Source organism: Erithacus rubecula (assembly GCF_903797595.1).
Source record: "Erithacus rubecula genome assembly, chromosome: 15".
Lineage (NCBI taxonomy): Eukaryota > Metazoa > Chordata > Aves > Passeriformes > Muscicapidae > Erithacus > Erithacus rubecula.
In genome coordinates, this window is record NC_136667.1 from 4,522,462 (window position 1) to 4,548,540 (window position 26,079).

At 47.4% G+C, this 26,079-nt stretch overlaps 1 protein-coding gene and 1 long non-coding RNA gene across 8 annotated transcripts; one reads left to right on the forward strand and one right to left on the reverse strand.

Moving 5' to 3' along the window:
- Positions 1 to 1,707: 1,707 nt before the first annotated feature.
- Positions 1,708 to 9,718, forward strand: HMGN5 (high mobility group nucleosome binding domain 5). 5 transcript variants are annotated; one of them, XM_079319270.1, is made up of 7 exons: positions 1,708 to 1,726; positions 2,298 to 2,341; positions 3,475 to 3,504; positions 4,161 to 4,190; positions 4,637 to 4,687; positions 7,788 to 7,931; positions 9,010 to 9,718. In XM_079319270.1, the coding sequence occupies exons 2-7, from the start codon at positions 2,327 to 2,329 to the stop codon at positions 9,055 to 9,057; spliced, it is 318 nt and encodes a 105-aa protein (XP_079175396.1). In that variant the 5' UTR covers positions 1,708 to 1,726; positions 2,298 to 2,326; the 3' UTR covers positions 9,058 to 9,718. The 5 variants fall into 5 exon arrangements, with proteins under 5 accessions (XP_079175396.1, XP_079175395.1, XP_079175394.1 ...); XM_079319269.1 differs by lacking the exon at positions 1,708 to 1,726 and adding an exon at positions 2,003 to 2,059; XM_079319268.1 differs by lacking the exon at positions 1,708 to 1,726 and adding an exon at positions 2,038 to 2,059 and having other exon boundaries at positions 2,239 to 2,341.
- A 500-nt stretch (positions 9,719 to 10,218) lies between these two features.
- Positions 10,219 to 23,117, reverse strand: LOC306808575. Of its 3 annotated transcripts, none has more exons than XR_013776066.1 (5): positions 21,389 to 23,117; positions 18,970 to 19,155; positions 18,721 to 18,874; positions 17,777 to 17,879; positions 10,219 to 11,303 (listed from the first exon to the last, which is right to left on the reverse strand). It is a non-coding gene; the product is annotated as an uncharacterized lncRNA (long non-coding RNA). The 3 variants fall into 3 exon arrangements; XR_013776067.1 differs by having other exon boundaries at positions 10,219 to 12,141; XR_013776065.1 differs by lacking the exon at positions 18,970 to 19,155 and having other exon boundaries at positions 10,219 to 12,141.
- Positions 23,118 to 26,079: the final 2,962 nt, after the last annotated feature.

Consider the following 26,079-nt stretch of genomic DNA (forward strand, 5'->3'; position numbering starts at 1 on the left):
CCATTTATACTTGCAGCATAACAGCATCTTACAGCAGCTTATCCTGTCTCTTCAGAGGGAAATCATCTTCTCACTAGTCATTATTTAGGTCAGTTAATGGTTTAATGATTTTTTTAAAAATAAAAGTGTTTGAGAAAATGTAAAGAAAATGAAGGCAGAGCAAATATAATGCAAAAATCAGTTGTGAATTTTAGATCTGTGCTTCACTTGCACATTTTGATTCAAAGTGTTGGTCATGCAAGTTGTTCAGAAGATGTTGGGAGACCCTTCAATAAATTCCCATTTCTCTTCCACAAAGACTCCTCTCAGAATATAGAAAGGATGAAAGAGTAACTGCAGGGAGACAGGAGAAACCTCCTGAGGCAAGTCAACCACAAACCTTGATGGCAATGGAGAACTCAGAGACCAAGAGCTCTTGAAATTCATTTCAGGCCACATTTAATTCAGAAGATGGAGAAAACTACTGGAAGCACTATTTAAAATGTTGATTAACACAGGAGAACTTGAAGGAGGTATGATTGTACTTGGTTACATGGTTACACTGAGGCTGGAAAATGCCTCCCCCATGATTCAGGCCAGTCAGGGCCATCCTTAAATAATTGGTGTGTTTTAACAAAATAATCATGGCATTGATGGATCAACATTGACTGGAGGAAGGGGGAGAAGGGTGACTCCGTGGAGGGAAAATTGTTCAGCTTAACTGCAAAGTGCAGGAAGATAATAAACTATTGACATCTCGGCCCTTGGAGAGGGAGGTGACGTAAAAAGTGACAAATCAAAAAGTCACCATGAATTTGTCAAGAACGGGGGAACAGCTGTTCAGGGAGCAGCACTGAAAGGGATCTGGGGATTACAGGGGATCAGGAGGAGTCTGAACCAACACGGTGATGCTGTTGCTGACTCTGCAAATGCCACGCTCAGATCTGTTACCTAATTAACCTGATTACTGGGTACAGACCTGGGCAGGAATGCAAAGTGGAGTCCAGAAGAGCCTAAGAATGACAAAAGGTTTAGAAAATATGGCCTATGAGATCATGAGGCCTCCAAGAATTTGTTTAGTCTAGAAAAATGAAGTTATAGGGAGAAAATGATAATATTATGTGAAACGACAGGGTTTGTAAAATGTTATTGGAATTTGATGCTCATTAATCATTCTTTGGATCTGCTGAATCTGAAAGAAGCTGAAATTCATAACCAAAGTACTGTTTAGATCTGGGGAAAGCTTTGGGGGGTTGGGTGCTGGAACTGCCTTTCTAGGAAGATTGCAGAATCCACTTTATTGCAGGTTTTAGGAAGGGTTGTTCTGGCTTTGGGCAGGAACAGTAACACCTCAGAGCAGCAGCTCCTGCTTCAAGTCTTAGTGTAAAGTGCTTTGGTCCTGAAGGTGGTATTAACACACCTTGTGCTTTCCCTTTGGAAATACACTAAATAAATGGTGGAGGCACTGCCAGACATAGCAGCAATGGAGGAAACGAGAGCCGATTTTCTTTAATCCCCGCCGAAATCTGAGACTTCACCTTGCGAACAACCTCGGGCTCGCAGGCCCCGCTGCGGGGCCAAGCTCAACGGCGCCAGCCCAAGAGGCCGGTCCGAGCGCCAACTGCTCCGGCAATCCCGGGAGTTAAACCGCCCGCTGAGCCCGCGCGGCTCGGGCCGGACAAAGGCCGCAGCCCCCTCCCTCCTCCGCCGGCCGAGACCACGGGCGGGCCACGGCCCTTTCCAACAGGTACCGCAGGGCTCGCAGGCCGCGGGGCCGAGGCGGCCATGTTGTGTTCCTGCGGCCTGCGGGAACTTTGCGGGAAGTTTGCGGGGCGGCCGGCGGGGGCCGGGGCCCGGGGGCGGCGGGCGGCGCGGGGCCCCGCGGCGGGCGGGCGGAGGCGGCGGCGCCGGGGCCGCGCTGCCGGGCCGCGCACACGCGGAAAGCGCGCGGCGCTCGCGCTACGGCCGCCCCGCCCCCGCCCCGCCCCCGCGCCGCTCCCCGCGCCCCCATTGGCCGTTGCGGCCGTCACTCAGCGGCCGGGCCCATCTCGCGCTCCCCATTCATGCAGTTTGGTTGCGTGTTGGTGTATTTTACTGTTTGCAATAAAGAGGGGGGGATTTTTTTTTTTTTTGTTCAGTTTCTGCCGCAATTAACTCTTGGTCCCTTAAACATCTTCCTTTTTATTTTGGGGTATTTTTTCCTGTCTATTTTTTTCTTTTTTTTTTCTTTTTTTTTTTTTTTTTTTTTTTTTTTTGCAGGACGGTCGGAACAGTTTTTCGCCGCTTCCATTTATTTTTCGATATCTTATCTCTATTAGGTTTTGCAATCAACTATTAAGGTGCAACTATGCCCAAAAGAAAGGTAAGTACGAAAAAAAAATAATCAAAAAACGAGGGAAGGCAGATGGGGAGCGAAGGGGGAGAGATTAAAGCGGCAATCGCGGAAATTTAGCTGTAAAAAAAAAAATTAGCGCGCGCGCGCGTGTGTGTGGAGTTTTTTTGGGTTTTTTGGTTGGTTTTTCTTTTTTTGCATTTTTAATTTTTGGTGTGTGCCCTAGAGCGGAGCGGGGAGCGGAGGGATAGGCTCGGGGCGGGCAGGGCAGCGCGGCGAGTTCACTTTTGGGCTGTTTTGTTTGGGAAGGAGGAGAAGGCTGGAGCAGCAGTGTCTCCATGCTGGATTACAAACAGCCATAGTGCTGTGCTGCCCCTGTGGAGAACGCGGGGCAGCAAAACCCCCCCAAAACCTGCGCCACGACCCCCCCAGACCCCCCCACCCACCTCCGCCAGCCTTTTAATCCCCATCGCGCCATTCCCGGCTGGATTCGTCTTTAAACGTCGCCTCTTTCTCCTGCGTTTGCCTTTGTTCTCCTTTTTTTTTTTTTTTGCCTCCCACTTCTTGTCATACCAGATGGTTGTGCAATGGTAATTTGGGGCCATTAGGCGGCGCAGAATTTGAAACTGGCCTTCAAGGAAAGCGGGGAAAAGCGATTTATTTATCACCGTAGTGAAGAACTTTGGGGCAGCGGGAATATGGGGCGCCCCCCCCCTCCCCTCACAGCGCGGGCTGGGGGGGCGGGGCGGGGACGCGGTCGCCCCTCAATCACCGAGGCGCCCGCCTGAGGGGTTTCGGCCCGTTCGAGGCGCCTCCCGGCCCCGCACGGGGCGGCCGGCGGCCTGGAGCGAGTCGAAACGCCTCGGGCGGGCGCGATCGCCGCGTTCCCGGTTCTCCCTCATTGTCCTTGCGGGGCCCGCGGCGACCTTGTTGTGTGAGGGGAAATTGGCGGGAACTTTTCGAACTCGACGTGATGACGTATCGGTGGCGGCCGCGGGGCATTGTGGGAGCTGTAGTCCGTGAGGCGGCGGGGATGGGGGAGGCCGCCATTGCTGTGGGATGTGTTGGGGGGCCCTGTGAGGCCCCCCCGCCCGCCTCAGGGCTCAGGTGTGGTCACAGCCATGGTGCTACCTTCTCACCTCAGTGTCTCGCTTTCCTTGCAGGCTCCAGCTGAAGGCGAGGCAAAGGAGGAGGTAGGAGTTGTGTGTGGTTCCCACTCCAAGAATTCCTGTGGGGTTGTGCAGAAATTAGGAAGTCCACAGCTCATGAGGGGTTTTCAGCCCCTGGGGGTGGCCTGTGCCTGATTTTTGGGTGCTCAGGGCCATCATTGTCCCCTGAGGTGGTGCTGGGGGTCCAGCAGCTCCCTGGGCTGAAGTCAGGGAAGGTTCCAGTGAGAACGTGTCCCTTTGAGCCCCACAACTCCTGCAAGTAAAGAATCTCCATCCCTTACCACATCAGCAGAGTAAAGTGGTGGCAGCAGAGAATTGCTGAGCAGGAATGCACTTCTAGGAAATCATAGAATACCCTGAGCTGGACCTACATGGAATCACAGCTTGGTTTGGGTTGGAAGGATCCTAAATTCATGCAGTGCCAGCCCTGCCATGGGCAGGGACACCTTCCACCATCCAGGCTGCTCCAAGCCCCCTCCAGCCTGGCCTTGGACACTGCCAGGGATGGGGAGTCATCAGGGCCCTCACCTTGCCCATAATAATGCCATAATGCCCATAATTTCATAAATCCTAGGTTTTCTATGGGGTTTCATGATGCCATGTTATTTTGGGTGGCACTTATGAGAAAGGTGTGCTTTATGTGCTCTCTGAATTTTACTGATTTATCTTTCCTTATGCAGCCAAAGAGAAGGTCAGCCAGACTATCTGCTGTGAGTATCTGTATTTGTCCTTCAGTATTTTATCACTTGGGATGGGGACAGTTCTAAATAAACTGTTGGAGTTTTTCCCCCCAAAATTGGGAAAGGCACGCTTAGAGTATTGTAATATCTAAAGTTTCCATTCCCTGAACATCCATCCCCACATCCCAGGCTTTTCAGATGAGATAAAATGTCTGTGTTAGTGCACATTCCACCTGGGCACAAGTTCCCAGAGTTAGGGAATATTGATGTCAGGATGGATTTGTTCCCTGTAGGACATCTCCATGCAAAATCTCCTGCTCTGTAAATCCCCTGCTCTCTCCTTAGCTTGGTAATTTACCCATTGATCTTTTGCAACAAATAATAATTCAAAAGTTACCAACATAATGCTCATAAAAATATAAATATGAATATTTATTTCTGGTGTTCACCTGCTTTGTTTCTTGTGTTTTTTGCAGAAACCTGCTCCACCCAAACCGGAGCCAAAGCCCAAAAAGGCAGCACCTAAGGTAAGGGTCTTGAACTGAACTTATATTTTCCTTCTCAAGGTATTTACAGGGATAAACCCCCCACAATTAACCACTTTGCTTATTCACAATTATCCTGAAAGCTTTAAGATGGAATTATGTGAGCTAAAAGAATGGGAATGACATAATTTTATCCAATTTCTACTAAAGGAATGTGGTAAACTGAGCAGATTTGAAATCCCTTGTGGTGAGGCTTTGCTGCTGCTTTACAAGGCCATTCTGAAGTTTCATATAATGCATTGTTGGGAAAATGATGCTTGGAATAGAGATCAGAGACTCAATTAGAGGAGGCATTGAAAATTGTGCTTTTAATTACAGTTTCTTACTATATTTCCATTCTGAGGCCCTCTCTGCAGTTAGTTATCAGTTTATCACATTTTAATCACTCAGAGTCCTAGAGACCCCTTTGGCAGGGTATTTTTGGAAATGTTAAAAACATTGGCATGTCTGACAGTATAATTAAAAAATAAACTATTAAAAGCTCTTTTTTAGTTTGGAGCAACAGCTTGAAATTTCAAAGGGGGCAGCTCTGCAATATATGAGGGATTTCTTTCCATCCCCTTCTTATCAGCCTTCCCAGCCATCAGTTTGCAGTGCTTTTTTGTTAGATTTTTCTGTAAACATTTAGGATTTTGCAGCTTAAAAAAAAAATAAATAAACACCCCAGCAACAAAACTTCAGTGATTGTTTTTAACCTGTTCCTGTCACACATTTTCCTTGTGGTTAGGGATGATGAAGTGGGCAAAGCACATGGGGGAGAGATGTTTTGGTTGCAGAGGGGGATGATGGGCTGGGAACCAGGAGCTTTTTCCTTTTCATTTGAAAAGGAATTTGCAATTGCCTGTGGTCCAGGAGACTTCCAGGTGAGGGGCCTGTCTCCCTGCACATCCTCTGTGTGGAGCAGCAGAGATGCTGTGGAAAGGAGAGAGAAGCCCACATGTCCCCTTGGGCTCAGCTCTGTAATCTCAGAGCTGTGCAGGGTGAGGTTTTCCTGTTCCATCTGGTCCCTGCAGCTGGAGTTCTAGACATTCCTGGCTGGATGGAGCACTGGACACTCAGCACTGCACTTCCCTCTAGTGCCCCGTGCCCCAGGCAGAGCAGAAACAGCTGCTGGTGGCACCCAGGGCAGGGAGCAGTGGCTGATCCACACTGCTGGGTTTGGGTTTTTATTATCATGGGGTTTAAACACTAAACAGTTCACTAAAATAAACCACTAAACATTAAAGTTAACTACATATGGAAAGTTGTAGGATCAGGGATGCAGGAGTTAAGGTCTGGAAGGGACTGGCAAAGCTTTGTTTGGGCCCCCAGTGCACAGCTGATCCCTTTGGGATCATGCAGGGATCCCCTGGGAGCTGTGCTTTGGGAATTGCCCCCAGCTGGTCTTGGGAAGTGTTATTCCTCCTTTTCCTGAGGTGCTGTTTGAAGCCAGGACACTTGAGCTGCACAATTGGCTCTCTAGAGCTCCTCAAACTGCATCAACACCTGTGCAAAGGGTGATGGAGTAAGAATTGTGGAAGCATTTTTAATTAGTGTCTGCCCCAAGTGCTTTATTTGTCATCCTTCAGGATCCTGGAATGGTTTCCTGTGTGTCAGAATAGATTCCACCTGTTAAATTTTGCCATATTGAAAATCATGGAGCTGGCAAAGGAGTTTTATCACTTCTAAAATGCAGGAACTGATTATTGAATCAAAATTATTGAGGAAAATGAACACAGTGCTGCAGCTGAGGACCTGTTGTGTCCCTTTCTCTCCAGTCAGTCCAGCCATGGAAGTCAGTTCCCTGGATTCTTCTCCAGTGTTTTCTGAAGAGGGACTTTTCCAGCCCAGAGAATTGGTTTTTGCTCTGTTAATACTTTGTTGTGGGGTTTTCTTGTGGGATAAGGGAACAGATAAGCAGAATTACAATTGTAATTCTAAATCTCACTGCCAGACATCACCAGGATACTGGGTATTCCCAAAAATCCTGACTCTCACTGCAGGAGAGTTTTCCATGTGGGATGAAATCCCTCAGACTGAGGAGTGAGGTTAGAGAGGAGAGAGACCCTCACTCACTGAATGTACTGCCCCTCCTTAAATTTTCTGCATTATTGGAGAATTTGCTGTTAATTTTGGTGAATTTTTAATAACTGAAGAATCAGGTGACTTTACCCCTTAGCACTCTTGAGTTTGCCCTTATCTGCTCATTTTTAAGGTGAATTAACTTTGTGCATTAATAACTAAGGGACTGAAGAAGGTAAACTGTTGGTAACTTGTAGTCAGTGAGACAAATCTCCTGAGTAGGTACATGTGTATGCAGTGATTTTCATTGATCCTCACTCAGCTGTGAGTAGATCTTGCAGGGTTTCTGGCTCCTCTGTGGTAAGTAGGTTAATCAAGCAAGGGGCTGAGCCAGTGCTGTTACTTACTGGCAGCAAGAGGCACATCCTTGGAAGGGAAACTAATGAGGGTCAGGTATTTGGGTCAGGATCTGACCTTGCTGTGGAAAGTTATTGCTACAGAAGCATCGAGTTTGGGGTTTTGTTTTGATTTAGCCTGATCCACATAGAAGAATCTGCACTTAAATAATAAATGCAACTCTCTTGTGGTTAGCAAAGTGATGCTGTTGAGCCCCCAGTTTTTCTGGCATGGAAGTGGTTTATTATCACAAGGAATATTTCTGGCAGGGAAGGGGGAAAGTCCTTTGCCTACAGCTTTGTTACACTTTTCTAAATAGGCATTACCAGCACATCTGAAGTATTCTGGTGTTTGCACATATTGGTTTTATTCTGTGGCTGCCTTTCAGCAGCAGGGCAGAAATAGAGGCCAGCTCAACATTTTTTAGCTAATTTAATTGAATGCCTATTTAAAATAAGAATTCTTTTAACCCCAGCCATGGCTGCTTTTATATCCTGCACTTCCCTGTAGCACATTCAGGACAGACAGAAGGAAAACACTTCTCCTGTGAAACTTTGATCTCATCTTTGTCAATAGGAAGTTTGGAGGTGGAAGGAGGTCGTGCAGAGAGTTTTGGAGTTGAGAGCATGCTGATGTACAAGATGGAAATTAGGATTTAATATATCACTGTCTGTTTTCTTCACAGAAAGAAAAAGCAGCAAATGATAAAAAGGAGGACAAAAAGGCAGCAACAAAAGGGAAGAAAGGAGCCAAAGGCAAAGAGGAAACTAAACAAGAGGATGCTAAAGAAGAAAACCACTCTGAAAATGGAGATACCAAAACTAATGAGGTACTTTAGCTCCACTGAAGCTGGGAACAGAGCCAGCTGTGCTGAAGTGCAGCTGCAGGAGCTCTGCTGGGCTCCAGAGGGTGGGGGTCACTGCCACACTGAGACAGAGCAGCTGTGGTACCTGCCAGGGAGAGCCTGCAGCAATGGCCTGCTCCTTGCTCTGTGCTGGAGCCTTTCCACAGGGGCTGGCCCTGGGCCCTCAGCTCTGGGCAGCAGTGAACCAGGGACATCATCACCCTCCTGAGCTGACCTTGCACATCCCCTCTCAACTCTGGCTTCCTCTGCTGCTCAGCACGGGTTGGTGCTGGGCCAGAAATCTGGTTAGAGTTCCACACAGTTCTTTAAAACAATTATTTGCCTCAGAACAATTCAACAGGAGATTTGCAAAGTAGACTCAGTCTTGTCTCTTGTCTGCAGCTTCCTCTGCCAGGTCCTTGCTGTGGCAGCTCCTGCCTGTGCTGGGTATCCCAGCAGGGTCCTTGCTGAGAGTGAAGCAGGTTTGCTCAGGGCTCTGCCTGTGGCTCAGCCCAGCCCAGTGTTCTGTCACTGACAGGGGTGTCTCTTCATGGGTTGAGTGTCACCAGCCAGCCCAGGGTCCTTTATTTCATTTTAAAACAAGATCAGGAGCTGCTTGGTTAAAGCTCTACATGGCTCATTTGCTTTGAGGGAGCTTTGCAGGTCTGATGTGTTGACTTGAAAAGTAAAAGCACATTTTTATAGAGAAAGGTGAGAGGTGATTCCCCAGAGTTTAGACAGAATGGGATTGTGGTTGATGTGTAATTCTTCCACTGCCCTATGATGAGGGCTTGAACTTCCCTAACATATCATTGATACTAATTAAAATATATTCCAAACCTGCCTCTCTACAGGCACTCACTCCAAAATTACCTCACTAATTAATACTCCTGTGTTTTTATTTTAAGAATTATCAACCCATTGTTGTGTCAGTATTTTCAGTGTATTTCTGTTTATCCACACAAAGTTTCATCCATATCTGTGTTAACAAACTGCTCTCTTTTTGATGCTGGTTAGACTGGAATTGCCAATAATATTTCTGTTCTTCCCAACCCCTTTTTAGGCACCAGCTGCTGAAGCATCTGATGAAAAGGAAGCCAAGTCCGAGTAATGTTAACCCTGCCCTGTATCTCCATCATTTGGTATCCGTACCTCCATGCTGTATTGTTAACAGAGAGGAATATTTTTATCAACTATTTTATAAATGCAGGTTTTTTTAGCATGAATTTAATTATGGAACATCTTCATCTCGGTTACTTGGGAATTAAATCCCTAACAAACAAAACAACAAAAAAAAAAAAAGTCATTGTTTTTAAATTTTGTGATTGTAATAGTTTGTATGGTACATGGAAAGAATAAGTGGTGGTAGCTTTTGACTTCTGTCAGTGTGTCCCTTTTTGTGTAAGTCATGCTTACAGACTTCAGATTTTAATTTTTCCCTTGTATGTGTTGTATGGTTTCTTAAAGTGGGGAGGTCTCAAAACAAATAACCGTGTGAAACATTCCAGTGGTTCTGTGGGTTGCTTTTATAAAGAAGGTGAGCTATTTTCATGAAAAAACCTAAGAGCTGGAAATCTGTTGTTTCCCAAATGTAATTTTATTTTGTCAGTTTTGGAAAAAAAAAAAAAAGAAAAATAAATAAATAAAAGTGTAATCCTGTTTTTAAATGAAATACAAACATTTCTTTTCAAAAAGGGCAGGTTGGTTGTATGTACCCACTGTTAGGAATTTTGCTGGATTTATCTTAATAAAAAAGACTCCTCAAAAGCTGATTGTGGTTTGTTGCTTGTGCTGCTGGAAGGTTCCCAAATTCCAGGAGAGCTGCAGTGGGAGAGGGAGAGCCGTGGAGCTGGAGAGCTTTGGGCCCCTCTCTGTCACTTCCCATTAATCCAGGCCCCCTTACTCTGGGAGAGAACTGCACCAGACCTGTGAACTGGGGTTAAGTACCAGGATTTTTATGCAATTTTATCAACTCCTGCTTTTATAGAAAGTCTCTTCACATCCATGACCAACTACAGGATATATTTAATAAGAACAAAAATGTCTGCAATGCAGAAACCTTTTCTCTCCCATTAAACTGTTCCTGAGCCCAGCAATGGGAAATTCCAAGAGCTTGAATATTTTGTGTCCAAACCCCAAACAGCATCTCAGTGAGAGTGTCTTGGAGTCAGTGGGGTTCAGGATCAGCCCCCCCAGGGCCACTAGAGGATGTTTAAATGTGGATTTCATTTTCCAGGCCTGGGCACTGGGGGTTTTTATTCTGTCTGTTCCACCTGTTGTTGTGTACAAGTGCTCAGGGTTAACTGGGCTCCAGGAAGGTGAGGGAGTTCTGAGGGCCTTTTCCTTGGCAGTATTCCCTTAATCCAGCAGAGATTTTGGGGCATGCTCTGGTCTCTCCTCCAGGGAAAAGTGATGGAGCAGTAACTGGATTCCCTGTGCCTGGTGGCAGTGTGCTGAGGTGTGGGTAAAACCAGGGTTAGATGGATACTGGGAGGGAATTCCTGGCTGTGAGGGTCCCAAAACCCTGGCACAGGTTCCCAGAGAAGCTGTAGCTGCTCCTGGATCCTTGGAAGTGTCCAAGGTCAGGCTGAATGGGGCTTGGAGCAGCCTGGGCTATGAAAGGTGTCCCTGCCAAGGGCAAGGGTGGATTAGATGATCTCCAAGTTCTTTTCTCACCCAAATCATTCCAGGATTCCATGAGTTTAGCCATTGCTGAGAAATCCCAATGGGTCTGTACTGCTCCAGGGAGAGAATGCATATTGGAAATATTTTCAATTTGTGTTATTTCCTACCCCAGTGGTTTCTCTAGAACAGGAATCCTGTCCTGCAGGAAGGTGAATCCCCTTTTCCCAGCCCTGGTGCCATGGGACCGTTTCTCTTTGGCTCCAGCCTCCAGTCACTGAGTGTCTCAAGCACTGTCATTTAAGCAGCAGGCACTGAATAGAGTTGATATTTTCTTAGCACAGGATCCATCCATCTGCCAAGGTACAAACAGCCTTTGGAGTGAGGTCACTCTGATCCTGAGTCGTGTCTCTCCATCCAGTCCAGAGGTTATTACACAGAACATACAACTGAGTGTTTGGTTTTGGTTATTTCTTTTTTGAGTGCCAGGGTGGGAGTTGTTCTTAATTCTATAACTATTGTTCTAATCAAATTCCTCTTTCAAATAAGTACAGAAAATTGCCCAAGAACATTTTGCTCAAATTCATAACTTTTCAGAGCCATGGGGTATTGAGAGAGTTGCACAATGAATGGATTGTCTGGCTTATGCCAAACCCTCCTCCACGGCTGTCCTGGTGTCTGGACTCTGAATCCAAGGCCAGCTCCATGGCTGCTCCCAAGCTTGGCTGATTTTGTCTGGAAAGGAGAGGTTTCAAACTGTTGGGTCAAACTACTTCCAGGTTAATTTGGAATTTGTGGAGAATGCCTTCCCTGGGGTCCTTGGCTGGCTGTCCCCTGTGTTCTGGGTGTTACCAGCTCTGATGCTGGTTGGGAGAGATCCACAGATTGTTGGATCTGATTATCATTATTTATCATAACAATTGGGGACCTTGAAGATGCGAAGGTGAAGAGATTCAGGAGTGTGAAGACAGTGATGGTTCTGAGGTGAGGTCATGGGAAAGGATTTGAGTGATATTGGGAACACCCTGCCAGGTGAGGTGTCCACACCTGTCAGGATGAGAGGAGACAGCCCCAGGCTGCACCAGGGGAGGTTCAGGTTGGATATCAGGAAAAAAGGGTGATCCAGCCCTGGCACAGGATGGAGTCACATTCCTGGAGGGATTTAACTATGGATGTGACATTTGGGGACATGGCCAGTGGTGGCCTTGCCAGTGCTGGGGGAACTCAATGAACTTAGAGGGCTTTTCCAACCTAAATGTTCCTGTAATTCCATGGTGCAGCTTTTGGGGCAGGCTCCCAGAGCAGCACAGTGTCCTCACAGTGTCCTCACGGGATCTTCAACAGAACTGGGCAAGCATTTGCTTTTGTTTGCTCAGAACAATAAACCCACTGAAAACCACTGTGAAAACACTGGTCACTGTGCTGGGAGGGATGGGGAAATCAGAGGAGGCACCTCCAGACTTCATCCTGGTCTTCAGCATCCATCAGCAATGTGCTGGAGCAGCACAGGAGGATCAGGAGGGAAAGGGCACAGCTGCCTCAGCAAGCAAAGAATGGAAATCACAGCGAGGCCCTTGGGATGTAAAGAAAAGGGGAAACGAGGCAAAATAAAATAAAACAACCTCTCCAAGTACATTAAAATAAGGGTTTTGCAGGTGCATCCCACATCTACTTTCGCTCCTTTGAGTGAAATGACTGTACACAAAAGAAAGAAAACCCCTCTGCTCTGGAGCCAGGCTGGGAGTGCTGGAGGTGTTTGGGGAACACAAGCTCTGGGGAGAGCTCAGAGCCCCTTCCAGTGCCTGAAGAGGCTCCAGGAGAGCTGGAGAGGGACTTTGAACAAGGGATGGAGGGACAGGACAAGGGGGAATGGCTTTAAGATGAAGTAGGATAGATTTAGATTGGATATTGGAAAGAAATCCTTCCCTGTGAGGATGGTGAGGCCCTGGCACAGGGTGCCCAGAGAAGCTGTGGCTGCCCCTGGGTCCCTGCAAGTGCCCAAGGCCAGGCTGGCAGGGCTTGGAGCAACCTGGAATAGGGGAAGGTGTCCCTGCCATGCAGGGGGAAGAACCAGAGGATATTTGAGGTCTCTTCCAACCCAAACCAATCATGGACTCTGTGACACTCCGACAGATCTGCTTTTCAGCTCAAGAGCAGCTCCCCGGCAGTTAATGGAGTAGCACTGGTGTTAATCTGATGAAGGAGAGAGAGAACAGAATGGCTGCAATGGAACGATGGCTCCTCCCTCTGCCTCTCCTCTCCTCTCCCGGGCAGCTGCCGCAGCCCCGCTCCCAAACCCGGCTCCAGCAGCCAGAACAGCCCGGGCCGCCTGGCGGCTTTCGAGGAGCCTCTGTCCTTGCAGAGAACAGTGTCAGCGTGGCTGCAGACTGTCCCAGAGCCCCGGGAGCTGGGGCTGGCCACAAGTGAGCACGGACAAGGGGACAGATGTCACTGGTGACTTGTGTGACCATTGTCCCTGCTTTGGAAAGGGTGTGATTGGGATTGTGCCAGGGTGAATCAAGGAGGGGATGAGGAAGAATCAGAGCTGCTCCCAGCCCCTTCATCCACACCTTTCATCTGTTCCTGGAGAAGCTGTGGCTGCCCCTGGATCCCTGGAAGTGTCCAAGACCAGGCTGGAGCAACCTCAGCTAGTGGAAGGTGTCCCTGCCATGGCAGGGGTGGGATGGGATCAGCTTTAAGGTCCCTTTCCACCCAAACCACTCTGTGATTCCATTATTCCATCATCTGCCCTGATTTATCCACCTCTGCTGGAAGACTTCAGGGAGAGGATCCCAGAGGAATGACACTCCTTTCCTCCTGCAGCACCAACCAGGGAATCACAGGAACTGTGTCAGATGGAAGTGATGTCCAGGAATTAGCATGAACTTCAGGCTGAGGTGACACCTGACAGCACTGAAAGAGAGTTGGTGATGATGTGATAGGAAAAGGAAAAATGGCAAATTGGAAAGCTGCTTTCCTAAGAGTGAGAATCCAATTGACACCACAAAGCTCTCAAAGGCGACTTAATACAATTGGACACATCTTAAACAATTCCAGAGTTCTTGAAAGGGGGAGAGGGGACGAAGCATAAATAACACAGGAAAAAATGCTGGACTGAAACCTAAACAGAGTGATCAAGACCCCCCCTCCCACTCTTGGCAGCATTCCCAGCGAGGAGTTCAGGGCATTTGGAAGTGCCTCCCTCCCTCCCGGCCAGCGAGGTGTGCTGCTTCCACTGGGGATGAAGTGCAGCACAAGCCTGGAATTCTCAGTCAAAGCTGCTCCAAAGTTATCCCAGAGCCAAAAAAAAAAAAAAAAAAATCTCACAAAATCGCCAGGGTTTTGTTTGTTTAACATGAACAATTCGGGGAGGGGGTGGAAGTGCATTTCTTGGAGCTCAAACCAGATGTGCGACATCCCGGGCACAAAGCTGCGGCTTCCGCGCTGTTTGTTTTCCCCCCAGGAAGATAAAAGGAGCTGTGGAGAAGGTTTGGATGGCTGCAGCTCTCGGGTTTCACCCTGGCCCGGGGCTGCTCTGTGGGACCACAAAGGAGCTTTGCTGTGTCACAGATCCGGGGCTGCTGCGAGCACGGCTGCAGTTGGAGGAGGGCAGTCCCTGAGCTCGGGTTGAGCCTCAGCTTTCCAGAGGGCTGGAAGTTTGTTTGGTTTGGTTTCTTCCTTCATATAAAGGCACCATCACAGAGGTGCTGACCAGAAGTGCTTCCCCAAGTCTGGTTCCATGTTGTGCCAGCTCTGCAGGAGAGAAAGGCCGGAGTCGCCTCTCTGGGCCTCAGCCAAGGACAATCCTGCAGGATCTGCCTCCTTTTCCTATAAATCCTTCTGTGCTGCCAACAGAAAGTTCCAAATCCAGGCCACACATTCCCTGCTCTGGTTTCACCACCCATGTGGTCACAGCCTGGTTATCCACAGAGATCTTGGAGTAAACCCCGACTTCCCTGCTCCGTGTTTACTCCTGTGCTCCTCTACACCTACAGCACTACCCTGGGAATAATTAAAATAATTAACAAGTGTAATTAACTGTTGGAGGGGAAAGGAGACTTTTAGGACATTATACCAGCAACAATTAAACAAATTACCCTTTTTGTCTTGCAAAGAATTGACAGACAGGGGGGAAAAGGAGGAGGGATTTGTATTCCCTGCTGCAGCGGCACAGGGACAGTGAATAGGGGTCGGTGGCTCTTGTATGGGGACACAAAGCAAACAAAGAGGCCCCAAATGAAATTACAGAGTGGCAGATGCAAAACGAACATATTTCAAACAATGAGTAATTAAACCATGTAACTCATTGCCCAAATGGAGCCCAGGAATCATAATGGCTTAGGAAGTGATTACACAAATTCTTGGAGGATGATCCGGTGGGGCTGTGGGACACAAAGACATGTCACCAGTGCAACCCATGGTGGTGGGAGAGGACCTGGAGCTGTCCCTGGCTCTGGACCTCTGGAAGGAGCTGGGGGGTGAGAGAACACAGGTTTGTACCTCCCCTTTGGTCTGAGCCTCTCCAGCCACATTCCAGACACTTTGAAAGGAGGGAAATGTCCCTGGTGTCTGCAGCCTGTGGCTGCTGGTGGGGACAGACACACGGCAGGGATGTACCCAAGGCAGCACCTGTGTCCCTGCCAAGCCTGTGCCACTGACCTGGGCTGTGCACATCCCCTGTGCAGGTGTGTTCCCAGAAATACTCTCCATTGGAGATGAATTTTTTCCAGGAGGAAAAGGGCACCACGTCCTCCTGCTCTGGGCAAAACTCTCTCCCCAAATGCCACCCTAGGGCCCAGGTTTGCTGGGTGCTGCTGAAGGTGAGGTGATGGTCTCCACTGGGCTGGAGCAGGGGTCCAGATTCCCAGCTCCCAGTGTTGCTCCATTTGGGCTCAGGAATTATTTCCAACCCCCTTTTTGGCCCATCTTGGCTATAAATCTCAGCTTCACTTGGTGCTGTAGCCTCTAGGTCCTGGCTGGGGATTCCTGCACAGCTGCTCTGCACACACAGTGAGGTCATCTCTGGGAATTTGGGGTATCCAGCTGCCTGGGGTGATGGCACAGGGATCAGCAGCAGGTACCACAGCTCTCAGGGTGTCACTGGATGTGGCACTGTGGTGGTGGCTCCACAGGGCTGGGGGATGGTGGCACAGCTCTGTCCCAGCTCCTGCTGCAGGAAGGCCCAGCAAGGATGCACAAGCAGGAACCAGAGAGCAGCCAAGGCAAAATGTATCCATGATTCTTCTCCATCACTTGGAAGTGTGCTGTCCCTGCAAGAGCTGGAACCTTCTGGAGTGCTGGGAGCTCTCCCTGCCTGCCCTGCAGCCTCTTCACTGCAGAAATTTGGGGTGACAGGAACAGTGCTGTGTGTCCTGTGAGGACAGGCTGGGAGAGCTGGGGGTGTTCTGGAGAAAGCTCTGGGAGACCTCAGAGTCTCTTCCAGTGCCTAAAGAGGCCCAAAAAAAAGCTAGAGAGAGACTTGGGATAAGTCATAGAGAGGAGAGATCTCCTGGCCTCAGCAGCCTAGGACATCCTTGGGAGAACAATGTGCCCATTGCTGCAGCAGGAATTGGTGATACTTGTGTACAATTTATATATTTATGCTTTATACATATCAAAAACTCCAGACTGCTTTGGGTAGGAAGGGACCATAAACCCTGCAAGTTCCACCCCCTGCCATGGGCAGGGACACCTTCCACTAGCCCAGATTGCTCCAAGCCTTGTCCAACCTGGCCTTGGACACTTCCAGAGGTGATGGAGCAGCCACAGCCTCTCTGGGCAACGATATCATGGTGTATATAATAATACTACATATGCACATGTATCTCTCTATAAAATGTGGTTGTAGGTGCCATGTTCAGACCAGGAGTGACTCTGTGGTGGATGTTAAAGCTTGGCTTGATGTCCCAGCACCAAGGGCTGTGCACCCCTTCACTGAGTGTCCCCAGATACACGGTCCCTGTTCCCTCAGCAGGGACAAAACCTGGTGGTTTTGGTTATCCCCTGGTTGGAGCCCCTGACTCTCCATCACTTCTTTCAAAAGCTGTGTGACAAAACCAGCGGTTCCAGCCTATTTTGGCAACCACTTGCCCCAGGAACCTCAGGAGTTTCATCAAAAGCCTGGATGGATTTCGGGTCTCGGGTTTTATTCATTCCAGCATTGGCTGACAAAGCCCATTACATCATCCCTTTGGAAGAGAAATTCTCTGCAGCTGCCTGTGTGGCGCGGGGGGGGGGGCAGGGGGGGGAATGTTTAAAAAATAACACAGATTTTTGTTTCTTTCTTTCAGGGCAATTTTCCTCCCAATTACTGGAAAACTGAACACTGAAAAGTGGGAAGGAAAAGGGCAGTGTGCAGCAGTTCCAACCATTCCTGGGCTTATTATTATTATTATTTCCTTTCCAAAGACCAAGGGGGGGGAAAAATAGCCCCATTACCCCGCGCATCCAGCGCGCCCAGCCAGGCGTGAAAAGCAAAGGCAGTGTCATGGCAATGGCAGATGGCACGGAGCGGGAACGGGAGCGGGAATGGGAGCGGGAGAGGGAATGGGAGCGGGAGAGGGAATGGGAACGGGAGAGGGAATGGGAGCGGGAGAGGGAATGGGAGCGGGAATGGGAATGGGAACGGGAGAGGGAATGGGAGCTGGAATGGGAGAGGGAACGGGAATGGGAGCGGGAGAGGGAACGGGAATGGGAGTAGGAGCGGGAATGGGAGCGGGAGAGGGAACGGGAATGGGTGCGGGAATGGGAATGGGAGGGGGAATGGGAGCGGGAGAGGGAACGGGAATGGGAATGGGAGGGGGAATGGGAGCGGGAGGGAGGTCTCCGGCCCCGACCTCCGCCGGACCGCGCTGCTAATTAGCCCCGGAGCAGGGACTAATTAAACCCGGAGGTAAACCGAGTGATTACTTTTCCTTGCAGGGATGGGCTACGGGAGTGATGGGGATGGAGCCGGAGCCGGTGCTGGAGCCGTGCTCACATCAATGGCAGGAAAGGATTTCGGTCTGGCTGATCCCTCCCGCGCTGCCGGGGAGCACAGCAGCTACTCCCTGCTCTCGCAATGACCACAGGCTGCAGAGAATGTGCATGGCGAGGAAATCCCGATGGCAGCGAGAGAGGCAGTGTCTGGATGCTGTGCTCATGACGTCAAAATGTGACATTCGCAATTATTAGCATTATTTGGCACCAAAGTACCCACTAGAACTCACCCAGGGCCAGAGCAGAACCTTCTCTTCCCTCCTCCACAGTTGTTGTGGAGTATTTTTTCATGCTTCATAACCTCATCCCTTTTAATCCACTTTTTCTGATTTCCTATAAAAGAAGCAGTTGAAAGTAAATTATTTTCTCTGCCATGGAACTGGGTGCAAAGATCTCAGAAAATGGAATATAGGGAGGAAAATTATTACATAATATAGAATTATACATCATATAAGTATTATATAAAATACAATTATTCTTTAAATGTATTTATTTTTGTACTGCAAGAACAGGAAGTCCAGAGCTGCTCCTGCAGCAGTGCTGATGATTCCTGCTGGGATGTGCTGGGCTCTCTATGGCTTTTATGAATGGGCTGAACTTTGCAAAAACATGGGAAAACCTGTGGCTGTGGAGCCTTTGGCACTTCTTTGCCTGTCCTCAGCACACACTCACTCCAATGCTGGGCTTAAAACAGCTCCAGCCCTGCCCTGCCCCTGGAGCACTGGGAGCATCTCTCCACCTGCACCATGATCCCAGTTCCTGGGGATCAGTGGGATTTCCAGAGCAACATCCCCCTCTTGCAGTCCATCATCTGGAAGATTCAAACCCAAGCATTGCCCGATTTCTGCTTCCCAGTGAAACCCTGGACAATTCATGTTTCTATTTTTACTCAGGATTAGTTAAGGGTCGCTGCAGGAGCAGATCAGGGGTGCTGGGCTTTCCATGGCCTTATGCTTCATCCCATAAATGCTCTTTGTCTGTGGTAAGCAGGAGAAAATCCCAACAGGACAACTGCTCTTTGCTGCCAGGGTTGGATCCCTCCAGCTCAGCACAGCTCACAGCCTCACCCCCACCACTGCACCTCCCACCAGCTTCTCTCAACAGAGCTGGCCAAAGTCACTCACTCCTGTCTAAAAAGCATCCAGGATTATGAGAAAACTTGGGAACATCTCACCAGCAGCGCTGTGGCTGAATCACCACAGTTCCCACCTCGCTGGGATGCTCATGGGATGAAAAGAGCCAGAGAGAGTTTGGAATTTCCAGAGAAATCTTTTAATTTCCACCTGTTGCTGTTATTTAATGCAGAAACAAGGGGGAAACAAACCTGTCTGGAAAGAACACATATGGAAATGGAGTTAGGAGTTGTTGGAAGGAGATGGACTATATCAATGAGAAATATTAGCCATAATTAGTCCCAACTCACTGCTGTGAGCTGCAGATATTGATAGTCTGGATCTCACATCTATCAGAAAGACTTGTAGTTATCAGCTGCTCCAGAGTTTTCCTGCCCTCCAGCAAAGACATTTCTCCTTCTTCTGGAGGTCTGGCCATGTTCTTTTTCATTTCATTATGAGAGAAATTAAAATATTTCTCATATTTGTATCAGCATCTGGTAACAGGGCAAGAATTCAGGAAGCCGAAAAAATATTTAAAAATGCATAAACATAAAAATACATACATTTAAAAACCAGGAGCTTCCTCCCTGTATTCCCTGAGCACATGAGGTTGCTTCCAATGCACATTTTATTTTAAGGTGAGTTATTTTGTTGCCATAGTGACATCATTCAGGTTTCCAACCGCTGCCGTGGTGGTTTTCTCCCAGGCAGGACTTGTCAGGAGCAGTCAGCATCCCCAGCCCCTTGCCAGGGCTGCAGGATTCCCTGGAAGTGCAGACTGCAGGATGAGGAGTCACCACTCCCTGCTAAGGCACAGGGGGGGGACACAGGACCTGGGGCAGTCAGAGAGGGATGGCAAATGGAAAAATTCTGACCAAAAGGATTTTCCTCTGCTCATTCCTTATCCTTCCTCTTCAGCCTGTGCAGTGAGCTGTGAGAAGGTCAAAGATAACTCAGTAGCTTTATTAATTAGCACTAATTAATACACTCAGCTGCCTCTGGTGTCATTGTGCTCATCTACCCCAGGCCTTGACATGGCAAGAATAAACCGTGTTTGCCCCCAGAGGCTTAAAAAAATCTCTGTAAATCCTATTTCTTGCTGCACAGGTGTCTCATGGATTTATTTTATTACCAAGAGAACTGTACTAAAATAAAGATTTTTAAATGTAAAGGACTGTAATTATGTTAATAAAGATATAAAGAAAAGGGATTCCCTGGTAAGGGAATATTTGTGGGGTCATTTGGGTCAAATAGGCTCTGTCAGTATATTGGAAATTAATATTTAATTTTATGTATTTTTATATTAAATATTTAAATTGTGTTATTATGATGCTAAAGACTTCTTATGGGAAATGCTTTTTTTTTTTGGCTCTAATTCATTTAATTAAAGTAGGCAGAGTGTGCCTCATTAGCTTAAAACCTATTTCATGGGTGCCAGACCCTGTATTTGACCAGGAGCCTGGGTGCCTTTTCTACTGCAAGGCCAAAAGGAGCTAAAACAAAATAAAAATCTGTTTTAAAGGTTTTTCTATGTTTTTAATTTTAAATAAACCATTCCCAGATTATCAAATCAAGGCCACATTCCCATGGCAGACCTGAGCCCTGTGTAAGCCTTCCCAGGATTGCAGCATCTGGCTAAATCCAGCCCAGATTAAAGCAAAGCTTTCATTGCACAAACTCTCCCTGAAAGGAGCAGGATGCTCCTGCTGCTGGGAGAAGGACAGAGCTGGGAATGGCAGGCAGAGGATAAAGAATGCCAAAGGCAGCAGCAGGATGCAGAGGAGAGGAGGCAAAGTCCTGTGCTGTGCAGGGGCTGCTGCACTTCTGCTCTGCAGAGGGAATTTGGGAAGCAGAGGCTGTTGGGTGTTCCTGAGATTATCCCTGATGGAAACCCTCTGGAACACAGCCTGAACACACCAGTCCACAGCCCAGCAACAGCCTCCACGAGCTTCTTTGCTTGCAGAGGTTTAGCCAAAGCCATTGTTTTAACACCCTTTTTTAATATTTATTTTCGAATGTCTTTGACTGGGGGAAGGGTGGAAGGGACTCCCAATTTAATTCCATAATCCCCCTAAGCCTTGCTTAATGCACTCACTCTGCCTGGCCTCTGTGAATTTTACAGTGGTGTTTTGGGTGGTTGCAGCACTGCACTGGAAAATGTCCCATCATTTATTTTGCAGCTATTTGAGGGAAATGATTCCCAGGGCTGGAAGCCTGGTTGTTACATCTGAATTGCCAAAGGAAACAAACTCTGTCACCCAGATGGGGCTGGACCTCGGGGCTGCCACGCAGATTCCTGCATGAGGTAGCTCAGAATCCAGTTGAAAACTCCCAAAATGAACATTAAAGCAGGAGCAGGAGACTTTAGCAGTTGGTGAAAGATGTCATTTTTGGCTGAGGGGGTGGGTGGGGCTGAAGGGAACAAAGCAGAGGGCCCAGCTCTGGGACACCCACACCCCCTGGGATGAGCCCCCCAAGCATGGCCATGGCTCACCCCAACTGCCCTCGGGTGGGAGGGATGGAAGGGCTGCTGGAGGGAAATTCCAACAGCAGATTTGGTCCTGCTGCTTTCTTCTCCCGACAGGGAGGGAGTGCTGCAGCCTGGTTTGTTTTCCACTTGTTCAAGAAAGACAAAACGAGGCCTTAAAGAGTCTTGATGTATCTCAGGAGCCTCTGGTCTCCCTAAATCCCTCCCTCAGCTCTCAGCTCCCAGGATTTCTCCAATACCTGCTTGAAACCTGCACCAACAGGTCAGTGTCACTGTCAGTGGGATTTTTCCATGTCCCATTTCAGGATGCACTGTGTCTCCCATGGAAATGTTCCTCAGCCATTCCAGAGGCATCCTGGAGTCAGCAAGGACAAAACCCCCCAAAAATGCAAGGGCACGGGGGGCTGGCAGAGTCCAGAGGCAGCAGCAAAGTCAAGATGGGAAAATCAGTTTGGAATAAAGTCAAGGTCTGAAAGGTGTGACCTGTAAAAACCTCAGTCAGCAAGCAGGAGGAAGGAGCAAAGAAGGAAAAAAAAAAGAGGCTGAGATCTACTGACTGCACAGAGCAGAGAGAGAAAGGTGCCCAGAGACATCAGGAAACACATGGAGAGAAGGGGATCCCCAGCAGGAAATGGCAGATCCTTTAGGCTTCAAGGACAATGTGGAGAATGAACAGGAGATGCTTTTTTACACCTCTACAACCAAATTCCACACTTGTACCATTATAATCCAGGGATAACAAAGAAAACCTCAGGGAAACAAGGACTGATGGCACAGTTCTGTCCTTATGGATACCATGGGTCTTCACAGCTTCACCTCCCACCTACGGTGGCTTTCCAGCAGAAACTCAACCCCACAGAACTTGGGGGCTTCACAAACTATAAACATTTTTATTGGTGTAAGAGAAATGAGAGGGAACAGTCAACAGGGCAACAACTTGCAGGTGTTGAAAACCACTTCACTGGAAATTAAATTAAATTAGTCCTTCAATAAAAAAAAAACAAAAAAAACAAACAAAAAAAAAATCAAAACCAAAACACCTTAAAGGATCTTCCAAAAATGTAAGGCTTCTCCAAATCAAGATGACACACAAAACAATCTAGCAGGTGATGTCTCAAGCCCTAATAATTTAAGGCCAAAAATAAAAAGAGATTCTGAAATCTGAACTCCTGAAGACATCAGAGGAAAGACTTGTCCAGAGATACAAAGCTGGAAGGCTACAGCAGAATGTGAATGTCCATTAAATGATGGAAGTGCAAGAGTTAAATGAAATATGGGGTCACTTTACTGCAGAGGAAATGATGGAAGTTTCCATGTTAAAGCTTTTCCTTATGAGGGTAAGAGGGAGATGCAATCTCAAATTGAAGATCACAAGAAGAAGCTTTATAATTAATCAATAAATAATGGGAAGAGAAATCCTGTAATGGACAGCACTTTGAGAAATGTTCCAAAATCCCATCCTTGGATTCCATGATTAGTGACTTAGAAAGTTTATTCTAAACTCACACTCCTGTGGGAAAATTTACACAGGACAGTTTTCTAATTCATCACCTCATGCAGTAATTAAGAATTAATTTTATAAGACTGTATTTAAAGGGTATTATTGAGCTTATTTACAATCTCTGCCTATTTGAGATATCAATAAATATAAAAAATACATCAAACTGTTTTATAACCTTTTATTTCAATAAAAGCAGCACTCTAAAAAACTCCATTGTACTCCTTCCCAATATTTCTGATATTTTTGTAAAATGAAAAATATAATTGAAACATAAAAATCCTCAAAACTTTATGGAAAGGGGGATGGGATACAGAGGGATGTAATTTTATTAAAATTGTTTACTTAGCTGAGGGAGTTCCAGTAAAATTTGCATGTCCAAGGGAGAGAGGTGATGAATTCCCAGTTGTAGTCATGTACTTTGTGCCCAGGCTCCCAGGAGAAGCCAAAAATTTGCAGGATTTGGCCCTAAAAACAAATCACAAACAAAACATTAAAGGATTATTTACAAATATTGAGCATGACTTGAAACTGTGATATCAGGTGATATTTTTGGGGTGAGATCCTTGTGCAGGGGACCCCTGGACTGGCAGCAGTCAGGAGAAGCTGGAAAAGGTTGGAAAAGGGGCTGATCCCATTGAGGGGACCCAGGCCAGGATCAGGCCCTTGGAACAGGGATCATGCTGAGTGCAGTAAACACCAGCAAAAAACCTACCTGGACACTTACACCCAGTGGTAATTTTGCTGCTATAAAACTTGGGGGGTACAAAGTTGGAATTCAGAGATGCTGAGGATGGATATGACACTGACATCATTCCCCTGGTCCAGAGCACACAGGGACACAGAGCCACCCCTTTTCCTGGGTGCTTCATCCACAGCTGGATTTGGCATTTCTGTGTGAAACAGAGAGAAGGAGAAATGTTTAGATAACAGTCAGAAATGTCAGTGCTTTGCAAAGCAGGCAGATGAAGCTCCCCCAGTCGCAGCAGGGCTGCACTCTGATCACAGCTCGCAGCAGCTAATGGCTGCCATAAGGAATATGAGATATGGATCAGTCCACGGAGCAAGGGAGGACACTGCTCCAGGCGGCTGCAATTCAGGCTGAACGGATTTTGGGATTCTCAAAAGGAAAAAAAAAAAACAAACCCAAACCATATTGACATCACCATCAGAACAAGTCATTTATCAACAAGATGAACTGTTGCGAGATGGAATTTAGAAACAAAGGCGAGCGGCGTCCTGGCCGCTCCTCCATCGCCTTCCGACGGGATAATGCTGCACCCAACTCTGGATGCCTGGCACCATCTAGAGGAAGGATTGGAATGATGCAGCAGAGAAATTAAATATTGAATTATTAAAAATAGCAACAATCCTAGAGCAGATCTTGTGTAATATCTAACAGCTACTTAGTTATCATTTAACAGCTCTTGTCGAGGATGAGAACCACAGGAAGGAGTGGGAACTTGGAGATTTGTTCTGCACAAACAGGATGCTGGTTTGCACACACAAGCCCTGCACTCCAGCAACTGTAATTAGTTCTAATTATTTTGCACCTCATTTATTTTTAAAAATAAGCTATGATATCAAAATTTGAGGTTTCTGTATGTAAAGATCTTCAAATAAGCTTGGACTTTTCAATATTCCTTTACTCACAACTGCATAGCACAAGGTACCAACTCCTAAATTCCTTCTGAACAGCTCTTATTTTTGAACCAGCTAAACAAAAGCTTTAACTTGGAAATGAAAAAATGATTCGATTTAACCACTATCCCTGTTTGCCATTTAGCTTCATATGAAAGGTGCAAGATGAGCAGGATGTTCAAAGAAATCCTTGTGGGTTGTTTCCAACTCAGGATATTTGACAAAATGCACACAGAAAATACTTTAAATAAAAAAAGCTAGAAGTGCTTTATTTTGTTCCAGTGTTTAAATCCAGTCATGTGCATTCCCATCTACACTTACTGGAAAGGTACAATGCAGGTAAACCCATCATACCTGCAAAATTCCATTCTAATTTTTTTTCCCCCATTTTTACCTGTACATTGTCGGTTGTGCCAAACCACAATCCTGTTTTCACACATGGCTAAAGCAGAATTTGACTCATGAGGACAGAAAAATCATGAATAAAATATGACAGTGACACCTTTACCTGGTGTTACAAGCTGACTGAGGGGAAGTTCATTTAATTTTGTAGTCAAATTAAACACAGGGTGGAGTTTTACTCTCGACTATAACAGAGAGTAAAACTCCCTACAACACCAAATGGGAAGAAGCAATAGATACTTGAATGTCAGCAGTTCCTACTCCTAAAATCCCTCAAAAACGTTAGTTTTTGTTTATCTAAAGAGCAGTTACAGCTACAATCCAGCTTCTTCCTTAAAGCAACTCTGCTCCTGAATCCTTCTGTGGCTCATTAGTCTGTTCTCCCTCCTCCTGCCACCAGCTGCTGCTGGCATTTACATAACAGAGCTCTGCTCTGAGGAAAGATGAATCAGCACATCCATAAAATCCTGCTTTCACTATGAGATTTACTATCACCCCCAGCATGCTGCTGCTTGGATGCAGAGGCTCTGGAAAAAGATGAGTCATGGAGCTGCAGGATCCGTGTGTGGTGTGGGAATGGAGCTCCTGGGGAAAGAGAGGATGGGCATTACTCACCAGAGATACTCCTGGAGGGGAAAACCCGGGAGAGGTGGGAAGAGCTAGCGGTAACAGCCCTTCTAGCAGGCTTGGGGAGCAACAAAGCAACTGGGAGAGGCTTGAGGAGGGGAAGCTGAGGTGCCAGGGAGTCAGGAATGTTGGGAAGAGGCTGAGGAGTGACTGCACAGCAGCACTGTCCAGCCACAGCCAGGCCGAGGGAAGCTCCCCATGAACTGTTTGGGAACGAGGAATGTTGGCTGTACCTGCCCCTGCAGCACACTCAGGACACACCTGGGGCATTCCCAACACTCTCCCCTCCTGCTGATGCAGGAATTCATCTGAGCCAGCACTGAGCACTGACACAAAGTCATGGAGTGAGCACCAAGCAAGGAGCAGCCAGGCTCCCAGCTGGAAGGCTGAAGGAAGGACACAAGCAAGGCATGGATAAACTTTTCTGGGAGCATTTTCTATCCCAGGCTTTTGAAAGCCCCTTTTAGTTATTGCAGAGATTCCCATGAGCTCTAGGCAGGCCCAAACAGAACAATCCTGCCTGGTGCTGCTGCAGCCTCACCTGTGCCACCTCCAAGCTCAAATAAAAGCAAATCATGAGTGGAGAGATTCAGTAAGGCACCAGAAGGTGCCAAGGAAATATCACATTCCTGCTGAAATACTGAATCATGGAATCCCAGAATGGTTTGGGTTGGAAAGGGCCTTAAAGCCCACCCAGCCCCAATCCCTGCCTGAGCAGAAACACCTTCCACCATCCCAGGCTTCTCCAAGCCCTGTCCACCC